The sequence below is a fragment of the Dreissena polymorpha genome, chromosome 3 (assembly GCF_020536995.1).
Source record: "Dreissena polymorpha isolate Duluth1 chromosome 3, UMN_Dpol_1.0, whole genome shotgun sequence".
Lineage (NCBI taxonomy): Eukaryota > Metazoa > Mollusca > Bivalvia > Myida > Dreissenidae > Dreissena > Dreissena polymorpha.
In genome coordinates, this window is record NC_068357.1 from 22,101,946 (window position 1) to 22,114,199 (window position 12,254).

General features: G+C 34.8%; 1 protein-coding gene across 2 annotated transcripts in view; it reads left to right on the forward strand.

Annotated features, from left to right (window-relative positions):
• Positions 1 to 12,254, forward strand: part of LOC127873262 (muscle-specific protein 300 kDa-like) — a 229,236-nt gene that overhangs the window by 17,626 nt on the left and 199,356 nt on the right. Inside the window, exons 18-26 of one of the 2 annotated variants that reach the window (XM_052417036.1) lie at positions 666 to 830; positions 1,074 to 1,232; positions 1,618 to 1,680; positions 5,819 to 5,971; positions 6,600 to 6,764; positions 7,404 to 7,631; positions 7,966 to 8,217; positions 9,188 to 9,352; positions 10,448 to 10,456. In XM_052417036.1, the coding sequence (XP_052272996.1) occupies positions 666 to 830; positions 1,074 to 1,232; positions 1,618 to 1,680; positions 5,819 to 5,971; positions 6,600 to 6,764; positions 7,404 to 7,631; positions 7,966 to 8,217; positions 9,188 to 9,352; positions 10,448 to 10,456 (1,359 nt within the window). Of the gene's footprint in view, positions 1 to 665; positions 831 to 1,073; positions 1,233 to 1,617; positions 1,681 to 2,202; positions 2,218 to 5,818; positions 5,972 to 6,599; positions 6,765 to 7,403; positions 7,632 to 7,965; positions 8,218 to 9,187; positions 9,353 to 10,447; positions 10,457 to 12,254 lie in introns of both variants that reach the window. The other variant, XM_052417035.1, reaches the window with a different exon arrangement.

The window sequence follows — 12,254 nt, forward strand, 5'->3', positions numbered from 1 at the left end:
AAAATGGAGATAATGCATGAGCATAAAGTGTCGTCAGCACTTTATGTCCACTTGATTTGTGCTTAGAAGAGACTTAATTTAAATGTAAAATACAATATAAGTGGAAACTATCGTCCTTTATTTGCGTGGGAAAAAACTTAATGCACTTGCATTAAACCCCATTTTCCCAAAATGAGGCTTATAATATTATATTATATTTTCTTAGTGGTCAATTACCATTCGCTATTAAGGGTTTTCATGGTAAAAAACATTGTCAATCAAATAGTTTTTTGAAGTGTGTTGTACATTTTATGTTCATGGCATTTTACTATTTTTGATATTTTCCAAACATCATTCAAATAAATTGATTGCGCTAACACATTTGATTGGCTCTTTTGCTCATGTTAACCCTTTCCCACTGTGCAAACAGCATGAAACCAGAACAGCTTGCGAGTAACTCGCCGACTGTTCAGGTTTTATGCTGTTTGCTGCTCATCCGTATCTAAGGGTTGGTAAAGAAGCCTTTAAAACTTGAATCTAGTAAAACAGGTCTTTAATTAAATTTAACTCTCTAAGGGACTACAAACACGTCAAAATACGTATCTAAGTGGGAAAAAGTTAATGAAATTTATTATATTTAGATACAAATTAATGATTTTAACTACATGAGTTAATTTTTCTTTCAGGAATTAGCTAGCACATTACCGGAAGGGGAAGCCAAGGTTCGCCTCTGTGAGCAATGTTCTGAACGAGCCATGGAGTCCACGGGGCTAAAGGGCCGCCAGATGATCCAACAGGAACTGGACGTGCTGCGTCTCGACTGGGAGGACTATGCGGTCAAGCTGACTTCACTACAGGTTACAATATACACAATAATCGAGTCTTGTATTTGCATATTTTGATTTTTGCCGAGTTATTTCTTGCTTTGTGCATGCCATATCTTTTTTATTGCTTTAATCGATTCAGCTAAGAATACCCTTTAAGAAAAGGTCTGTTTATTGGGGTCTCTACGTTCAGAATGTTGCTTTTATTTTTACTTAAAGTTTCCCCTTCTACAATGAATTATATAAGGACAATATTTTGTATATTGTGACCTACAGGACAGCCTTGAGAAGGCCGTCCACCACTGGGGCCAGTATGATGACCAGTACGGGATCATCTCGCAGTGGGTCAAGGACATGGAGCGGAAGGTCAAGGATTTCCCGCTGAAATCAACACTGGAGGAAAAGCAGGAGCAATTGAAAAAATACCAGGTATGTACAGAACATACAAAGTGTTTTGTTTTGTTTGTTTGATTAAAGAGTTTGCTTACTTTGATGCCGCACTTTTTTATTAGAAAGATTTAAATTAAAAATGTTGCCCAGTTGATATGTAACACATCAGACTTTACAGAAAACCTTGGAAAACTTCATTTGTTATAATAATAATATATATATCATTATTTGTTTGGTAGATTTTGGACAATATCCCTATCTATAGTTTTGTCACATTAAAAGTTTGGAAGTTCATGGTGTTTCTGTATTTTTTTTGAAAGTATGCAAATTGTAATTCAAAACAGCATATTGCTATTTATGTTGTTTCACAATCGTTATTTTCATATTGTTCAATGTTGACATTTTTGCTCATTTGCTAACGAAGGGAATGGATCGTGATGTCCAAGACTGGGAAGATGTTATTATTGTCTTTGCTCAAGTTGAACATGTAAGACACATCTCAGCCTGTGGCTGCCATCTTGAATTAGGTGGACTGGTTGCATTGCTTTCATTGTCACATGGTATTAGGTGGCTTGTGGGCACAGTCTGATTTTTCATTTGCAATTGATGTTACAGATTGAGACATTTATTCTGGGTTTCTGATCTCATTTTTTGTATTTTATACTGTGTTTGTGTCACTTTTTCACTGCATTTTTTTTCATTTTTGTTTAAATGTGTTTCACTGTAAGAGCGTAAAACTTTAAGTTTGTGGAACTGAAAAGTGTTCTTTTTAAATTTAAACAAAATAAACAAAACAACTGCAACACAAATTAAACAAAAATATTATCCAGTCCATCAGTGTAAATTGTAACTTTCATCCATAAAACAAAATGTATTTGGTTGAAAAAAAAACACCTGCTTAAGGCTAATAAGGTATATTATGCATTTTATTACACCATCATCAATGAAAACGGATCATAGCCTTCAATATCATTGTTCTCATATGATGCCTGGTTTCATTTTCGTGCAGGAGAAAGGTCGACATGTAGGTGGTTTCATCTATTTTGCTTGAGTACCCTAACCATGCTGTGGGGGTCTGCTTGCAATTGTAAACATGTTCTCTGACAAAATAAGTTATTTGTGTCGTGTTCTGAGAAAACTGGGCTTAATGCATGTGCGCAAAGTGTCATCCCAGATTAGCCAGTGCAGTCCGCACAGGCTAATCAGGGAAGGAACTTTCCGCCTAAACTTGATTTTCGGTAAGGAGGGACTTCCTTGACACTAAAAATACCATAAAAGCGGAAAGTGTCGTCCCCGATTAGCCTGTGCGGACTGCACAGGCTAATCTGGGATGACACTTGACGCACATGCATTAAGCCCAGTTTTCTCAGAACCTGTCTCATTTGTTTACCTACAAATGATGAGGTGTAGTGAAACCAATGGTTTTTCATGTGCAAACAGTGTCATCTCAATCTACACGGTCCAGGATGGCTCTTTCCCCCTTCAATTCATAAATGTCCAGAAGATTGATCCATTAAGGAAAAAATATATCCTGGTTTACCTACTAGACACCTCATAAATTCTTATTATATTGTTGGTTTCCTTAGAAACAGAAATGAAATTATTGCTACTTGTAGTAAAATTTAAAACATATCAAATGGCCTAGTTGATAAACCATAAGACAATAAGATATTAGAGAACATGTTTCCCATGCTTTTGTCAATAATCATTATGCTTCAATGGTGTCCTGAATTGTCTCTTGAAATGTGCATTTGCTCATGTGCTTGCTGTACCAATATTCATGCATATCTGCTTTCAATGTCAACTATCATTAAAGCTTTCTGCTGCATTTGTCTGTAGCCTGGTGTCTAGTTAAATATGCAATTTGACATCGATTTCATCAAATAATGCATTCATTGTCTGCCATCTTTTATACCCTCTCCTTCATAGAGTTCCATAAGTCTTCATTTTAAGTTACGAGTCATTCCCGACAGACTAGTTTTACATACCACATGTCCTGTTTACTTCATCACGCATGAAGCCTTAAATGAGCTGCGTTTTGGAAAAACTGGGCTTAATGCATGTGCATAAAGTGTCATCCCAGATTAGCCTGTGCAGTCTGTTGAAGCCTTATCAGGGACAACACTTTCCTCTTTTATGGACTTTGTCATGTCTAAATGAAAATCCACTCTAGCTGGAAAGTGTCTTCACTGCTTAGCCAGTGTTTTACAGATATGAATGTAGCTCAGTTTTCCCGAAGCAAAGCTCAAATGAGCATCAATTAAATATGACTTACAAAGGGACAAATATGTATTGTATACTGGTTTAACTATAAGCAAAAAATGCTGACGCACATACTTTGGCAAGGGGTTATGCTTGCTGGGTTTGTGTACACTGTGTCTTGCACATTGTCGTGCAACTTATTTAGTTCAAAACAAACATGTACACATGTAAATGGTTCACATTTTTACTTAATTTGATGGCTATACAGTATAATTGTGTTCATTACCATTGTATATTTTAAAGCAATAAATAGGTACATAAATATATTTTGTGATATTCCAAAAATGTATTGAATTAAAAATATATATTGCTTCTATTTCTTATAACAGCAGATTAATTGTTATTTGTTTGTTTTCACCATCTGTCGCTTTCACATCATTTGTTCCATATTTGAATTCCTTTGCACACTTTGGGTTAAATTGCTTGGGTGGTGTTATATTAGAATGAGAACACGAAAACAATAAAACATGATCTTTTTTGCCTTCACATAACAAATTAATATCTTATTTAATCTCTTTGAATAACCCTTAAGTGCAAAATAGAGAAGTTTTTCACATATTTATTTTTGTTTTGTGGGTGCACATTTTGAAAACTTATCCTTTATCATGTATTCCCTTACGCATTACAACCCATGCGAAAGACAAGAAAAATCTTAAAGGACATGTTGTTATGTAACTTTTGAACCTTACAGGACCTTACGAGATTTTAGAGAACCTCGATCTTCTTTTACGCAAACCAGATAAAATACCTTCAAATCAATATATTTCTATCATATTGACGTTCCTAATCTTCTAACAATTTAAAGTACAAGAAAGTGAGAACTAAATTTAGAGGTGTTCTTTTGGCGTTCTTTTATAACATATGGTAAAACTTTCAATCAAAAGGGAAGAAAGCTTTGTAATTTTTTGTGTGAATAATAAGTATTTTTAAACCACAATATTAAACCCTATATTAAACCCTCAATGAAACTTTACAGCGTTTTGAAATGCTTACTTTCGTGTCATATATTGACAAGGTCAAGAAGAAGAGGCTGTTTGTATGGTTCCCAGCTTTTGTTTAACAATCATATCAAGGATTGAAACCAGTAAATGTCTTTTCAACTAAGGAAAAACTGTTGTGTTTCGCTTTGGTCACATAACTGAATTCAGGATATGACTGGTCCTAAGAATAGCAGTTAGAGTCACCAGCGCTGACAGTAATGGACTGTTCTATTTTATTGTTAAACTGTCTGTAGAAGTAAAATAAACATATGCCAGTTAATATTTTGTAAACAGATTCAAAGTTTCGTATAAATTTCAATTTTTTTGTCAGACAGGAAGACCACCAGTTTGTAAATAATACCGGACTTCGGTAATATTTATTGAAAATGTCTGGGGTCCCACGCCTTTCACATGGGTTACACATATTATTGAAAATAGTATTGTTTTAATGTTCTCAGTTTTAACCGAGGATTATGGTTTTCAGTTGGTGGTTGAAACACTGGGATCATGTTATACATTAGATTGTGAATTTCAGTGATGTGTTGATTTAGATTTCCAGTAGATAGATTGGTGTTCAAGTGCCCACTGTGTTGTATTACACCTAATGTAAACCAACCAAAAGCAATAGTTTTTTAATTGTGCTCTTGTGATGTTTACCCAATCATTCCACAATACAATTTACCCATTTGTTGTGGACAATATACACCTTGAAAATGTGTTCCATAGCTGATCAACCTACAGTTAAATCTGCTCAACCTGCATTTTTTCATTATAAAAGAAGTATTTTTGATAATAAGCAATCAGAACCTTTTTTTCTTAACTTCAGCAGAAAGACAATTGATTGATACAAAATATGTTGATAAATTTGGCTACTCTGTTGAATCTGTTTGTCATGATTTTTTCCCTTATTTTGAACCAACAATATAAAAAGGCCATTAATTGATAATGCTCACTTTAAATTGAATTAAATACTTCGCAGAAATAACTATCTTACCAATGTCCATCTTTTTCAAATTGTTTTCAAGTTGTTGAAGAAATGTTGGCATTGATGTATACTTTAATCTGGAAAAAGCACTTGAGCTGCTGGTCATATTTTAAACAAACTTTAATCATCTGACCTTCACCTTCTCTTTCAAATTTGAGCGGACTAGTGGATTTTTCAAGGCCTACTTTTCAATATACTGTTGTTGTAAAAAAGAAAGAAACAATTAGCGTTTTCATAGATGTAACTCAATACATACTAAAAACATATCTTGAAAGTTAATGAAACTGCCAAAGTAAACATTGGCCATTGAACAAAGATATTTCTAAGCTTTTTCATAAACTTAAAATTGAAGGATAAATACAACTTTGCAATAGTTACAAATTTGAAATATTTTGCAGGACCTGATGCAGGAGATCAAGTCTCGTCAGCGGGAGGTGGACCGTTTCTCCGACGAGTCTCAAACGCTGATGCAGATTACGGGTGAAACCAGAGTGAACACATCCATCTCTCAACTGACATCGCGATACCAGGCTCTTACTATGGCAGTAAAAGTAGGTCACTGTGGTGCCATTATGATTTGAGGAAATGAGGAGTCTTTTTTATTTTTAAACTGTGCTGCACATTTTTATTATCAGGTAGATTATTTTTTTAATTGAGCCATGCTCTGTTAAAAGGGGGTTTAATTCATATGTGTAAAGTGTCGTCCCAGATTAGCCTATACTGTCCACACAGGCTAATCAGGAACGACAGTGTCCGCCCCAAACTGGATTATTGCTAAGAAGAGACTTTCTTTAAACAGAAAATATCATAAAAGCCTAAAGTGTCGTCCCTGAATAGCCTGTGCGAACTGCACAGGCTAATTAGGGACAACATTTTACGCATATGCATTAAACCTCCTTTTCACAGAGCGTGGCTCAATTATTTTTCAGAACATGAGTCATGTGATTGTAGTGTTCATAGTAAATTTAGACTTAATGCATGGTACCAACTTAAATTGCTTAGTTGTAGGGGTTAAGTACAAAGTATAATAGAGTATGTCTAAATCAATCAAAATAGAAATTCAGAATTCATTGCTTTCAAGTATTATGGTTTTGAAAAAATAATGTTCACATGAAAATTGTTGAGCAGACATTCAAAAGATCAGGTTTTTATAATTTAACATTTTTCTACCCAATTTAGGACATACTAAAGAAGTGCGAACAAAACGTTGCCGACCACAAATCATACCGTGACAAGTCTCACGAATGTGGAGTATGGCTGGCCAATGCCAAGGAGAGGTTTGCTGACAATGCTGACACGTCCGGTTCCCGACAGGAGCTTGAGGAACGTCTAGAGAGAATACAGGTACGTCATAGCTCTGTGAAAAGTGGGTGTAATGCATGTGCGTTAAGTACTGTCCCAGATTAGCCTTTGTAGTTCACACACAGACTATTCATGTACGACACTTGCCGCTTTTAATTTATTTAAAGTTCAAAATAAGTCTTTTCTTAGCAAAAATCTTGTTCAGGCGAAAAGTGTCATCCCTGATGAGCCGTTGCAGACTGCACAGGCTAATTAGGTACAATAATTAGCGCACATGCATTAAGCCCAGTTTTCACAGAGCAAGACGGAAGATCTTGAAGCTTAACAACTTGAAAGAATACAGGCATGTCTGCACTTGGGATATATGCTTTGTAATTTGATACACGTTTTCTTTAAAACTTTCTTCTTAAGATTAAAGACCATAAGTCCTTGTCAGAATACAAATTGTGAAGATTTTATCATTATTACAGGATATTGATGTAATATATAAACATAAATATTAAAGTTGTAATTTATAGCTACAAGATGTTTATTTATTTGCTTAAATTTGCTGGAAACTATCATCAAACATTTGATTTGTTTTTTGTATTTAAAAGTCAGCTTAATCATTTGAATGTATTTTCATTCCTTGCGATTGATTTCAATTAAAAGATGTCTGCACATGTATTCATATATTTCCAGGAATTGATAGCGGAGAGGGACACAGGATTTGCCAGACTTAACCAGGCCATAGAAGCAGGAGAGACACTCTACCCAAATACAGCTACAGAGGGTCGCGAACGTGTGCGCCAAGAATTACGTCAGCACAAATTAAACTGGGAAAGCCTGTTTGACGATCTGTCGTCCGCCCAGCGAAAACTTGAAGTTGCTCTGGTGCAGTGGACAACATTTGATGACAGTTATGGACAGGTTAGTTTTTTTAATGATTTTTTTGTTATTTTGCCAGGGCCCTTTGGATTAGGAAAAATCATGTTGTTTGTTTTCATTATAATTTGGAAGTAGGTGTATTTTATTATTTGCTAAGAAATATTTTTAAATTTAAAGTGTTTCCAATATTATATTTTCCAAGGTTCATTATGTAGAGCTACATAAGGAAATAAATTAAATGAATGCGTTCAGTAAAAAAAGGAAACCTTCAATTGACAATTTTAGGCAGTAATTTGAGAAAAATATGTACTGTTCAAATTTGGAATGGGGCCAAAAACAGCCAAACATCTGAAAAAAAACATCAATAATACTGCAGGTGGAGCAATGGCTTAGGGATGCAGAAATTCAACTGGAGGGTCAGGCGCCACTAAGGTCCACATTAGAGGAGAAGAAATCACAACTTCAGAACTTCAAAGTATTGCACCAGGATGTGTTGTCATACCAGAGAGTCATAGATTCTGTTGACGACAAAGCTAGGACCCTTGTTCAGAGTAGCAGCGATACACAGTTGTCTAACTTTGTGTCCCAGACTGGGGCCAGATATTCAAAGCTGTGCAGCCTCGCTAAGGTTAGTGATTGAAATAGAGTGAACATTGATGTCTGCGAGCCCAGTTATCCTAGATTGAAAATCAGTGAATGTTGATGTCTTAAATGCTAGTGACGGCGGCTTTGCAAACAGTTTTAGTCATATTTGATCATTTCCATGCCTCATAATTTGGCTATTTTAAATTTTTTATGCAAGTCATATGTTTTCTCCATTTCCTTCAATGGTTCATTTTTATCTGGACTATTCACTGATAGTCAGAGCTATACTTCTCACCCAAATCAGGCAAGCGGTCCATGAAATGCTCTGGTTGAAGTAAAAGTGAAACATTTTCATATCACAGTGTCTGCTTAATGTATTGGATTGAAACTTCGCACATGTGTTCAGGGTCTGTGTTTTGGATCACTGAACAGAAGTTCCATAACTCTTACCTGGAATTAAGGTTACTGAAAGAAAATATTAATTATACTATCAAAGAAGAAAAATAGCTGAGCGCGTTTTCTATGGACAGCTCATGTCTTATATGTCATCATTTTTATACATTGCTTAAAATTATCATTATGTAACTTCTTTGTGATTGCTTTTTACTTAAAAAAAAATAAAAATAATGCTATTCAGTTTTTTGCTTAGATCATTGAGCATCATACAAAATCAAACATAATTTAGTATTGATCAGAACATAATTTAATAAATATAACTGTGTTTGGAAAAAACTGGGCTTAATGCAGTTGCACAAAGTGTTACACCATATTAGCCTGTGCAGTTTGCACAGGCTTATCAGGGTCGACACTAAGGATGTTTTTATGGAATTTTTCATTTCATTTTCAGGTCCCTTCCAAACAAAAATCCAGTGTAGTTGGAAAGTATTGTCCCTTGATAAGCGAACTGATCAGGCTTATCCTGGAGGACGCTTTATATGCATGCATTAAGCCCAGTTTTCCTAGAATGTGGCTCAAAATATGAACTGTCTTCAGCAACAATTGCATGTTTTCAGGAGCGAGTGCATCAGTATGAAGGATTTGTTGCTGATCATCAGCAGTATAACGACGCCTACAACCAGTGCATAGAATGGCTCAACAGCATTCGAGAGAAATTATCCCTTTGTGCAGACATTGCGGGTGACAGGCACACTATTCAAAACAGACTGGACAAAATACAGGTAAGCATCTTGCTAAAATGAAGTAGTGAACCAGTCTAGCTTTCTTAAAATAGCATCCAATCAGATCTCTTTATTCTGTGATATTTAATTTTTGTTTGAAAGATTTGATTATATTTTCTGGATGTAAAAGCTGTGAAGGTTTTATTGACTTTTTATATTTTTTAAACATACATATTACGCATGGACTATTTTGTATTAACAAATGGTTTAATATATATATTTAAAAGTGACCAAAAATTCTTTCTGTGTGTTTTAACTGGTATCTATGGTTACAGTCAATTGATAGAGAAATTCTGAAAAAAGTAAGAGCCACCAAGGTGCTGGGGTTTGATTTCATGGACATGTTCTTTGTATGTGTCTTCTGTTATAGCTTTAAATGTTCAGTGATAATTCATAATTCCCCGCTAGTAATTTCTTTGTTACTATGTATATTTCCATTTAAACGATTTGTTTTCAAACAGTTATATTTGTTACTGGTTTAAAATATTGGAAATTATTTTATATGCTATTAATCAACTAATAATGTCTTTTATAGTTTAAATAAGTGTTATTTGCAGTTAGTTTATATGCAAATTGCTTTGTTTGAATAACAATAATAATTTGACTTTGATTTGACTAATTCAGCAAATGTGATCATTTCCTACTATTATGTTTCATTTGTAATACACAGAGAATGGTAGGCATCCTTAAATAATTACCTCGATGCATTTTGTTCCTGAAGCCTCCTCACAATGTTTGAAGTTATGCACAAGTTTTGCAATGGTTTCTGAAGACTAGCAGTTCTAAACTATCCATCCAATGCCCGACCAGTACAACAAATAACCATGAATTGTGTTTGAAATTATTGTTTAATTATTCTAACATAAATAATTTGTAATATTGTTTGTGCTGACATTTTTTATGATGTAAGAGTGGTGTGTAACCTAATTAATAATCGAGTTAATAGAGTTGCTGAAAAATGAATAATCATAAGATCAAGAATTTAGAATGAAAATTATTTGATATGAGCATGCGTAGCATCTGTGCGCATAAAAGTGTTGTTGCATTCAAAATATGTCTTTATTTAATTTTCTGTGATTTTTCTCAATAAAACAGCGTCGTTGTGTAAGTTTTTTACATCCTGCATTGTTCTTTCCTTGTTTTCTTCCTCTTGGTTTTCTCGTGTTTACGTAGAGTAAATATTTATTTAGAACTTAATGTTTGACATATAAGTTAAGTTGTATCATATTGAAAGCATTTATTCAAAGCCGTGAACAGATTCTCACAGACTCAAAATCTATCACATATAAGTCTTAAGATTGTGGAAGTACATACTAATGCACACATTTTGTAATTAGTTTTTCACTGGAATTTTAACTACATCATTTAGACGAACGATGTCCCCTTCATAAGTCAATGAGTTATAATCAGATCATCATAAAACATTTTGATAATTTTAGTTGGATTTTTCTCGACTATGCTTGAAATAGCCAGTTGCGTGAAGCACCTCCGAATTATGGCCCTTGAATGAAACAAAATTCATATTAGAATTGTCCACTCTGTAACTAAACCAGTTTAAAAACGGATAATCATGAAACTTATTGATGTTTGCAGACATATAATCTATATTTAAATCAATAAACTGCTAGATGGGATGAAACTTTCATGAATAATGGCCATTTAAGTATACACAATTTGCCAATTAACATACTCTGCCCTTTTACTTACCTAGTTTTAATTATGTCATCATTAGACTTGGGCGCAATATTTGTTGTCTTAAAATGTTGGCTGAGTAGGATAACTGGCCCCATGGCCCTGGAATAATCTGAAATTTGCTTCACTCATGTTGTCTGCTCTTTAAGTCAAATAAGGTAAATATTCATCATCAAACCTGATAAATGTGATCCAAATCTTGGAACATGCTTATTTTATTAGCTCGGTGTTTTCGGAGAAAACCCGAGATGTTGTCATAGCCAGGTCAATGTGACGTCCGCGTCATGCTAAAACCTTGACATTTTGCTCTCAAATCAAAGTGCTTCCACCTACAACTTTGAAACTTCATATGAAGTTGCACCTTGATGAGTTCTACACGCCACACCCATTTTGGGGTCACTAGGTCAAAGGTCAAGGTCACTGTGACCTCTAAAAAAACAACTGCACCTGCAGCCAAGCGTCGGCACCCATAATGCGGTGCTCTTGTTACAAGTTGGCACTCTAGTTTATTTGATGGCAAGACCTTGTACACTTTGAGCATTTCCATTATCGGTATTTGGAAATTACACAAGCTGAACTTGAACAACCTAACACCAATTTTTGACATGACAATCTGTTCAAGACAAACTTGATATGTGCTTCTAATACACGACATTGGTAATACTACAAGTTTTCAATATAGGATTTATCTTGTTCATTTTAATTGAGTCACGCTCTGTGAAAAGGGGGTTTAATGCATGTGCTTAAAGTGTCGTCCCAGATAAGCCTGTGCAGTCCCCAGGGACGACACTTTCAGCCTAAACTGGATTTCTGCTAAGAAGAGACTCTTTAAACGAAAAATATAAAATGGAACCTGTCTTCCCTTATTAGCCTGTGCGGACTGCACAGGCTAATCTGGGACAACAATTTACGCACATGCATTAAAGCCCAATTAAATTTAAAGTCCTCTGCACATGCAAGCTTGACAGTGGTAGTCTTTAGCCAGATGTTTTCATGGCCAAACTAGTTGCCAAAGTGCTGAGCTCGCAACATTTGTCGAAGATTTTCATCCCTTCAGCTGTTACATTCTGTTTCTATAGTCATCGAAAAAAAAAAAGTGAAATAAGATCATTTCTGACTGCTTTTACTTGCTTTTTAGGCAAACTATTGTCAGGAAATTAGAAAAAGAAAAACAATTTCCAAAAAATGCTTTTTTACTTTCATTCAGATT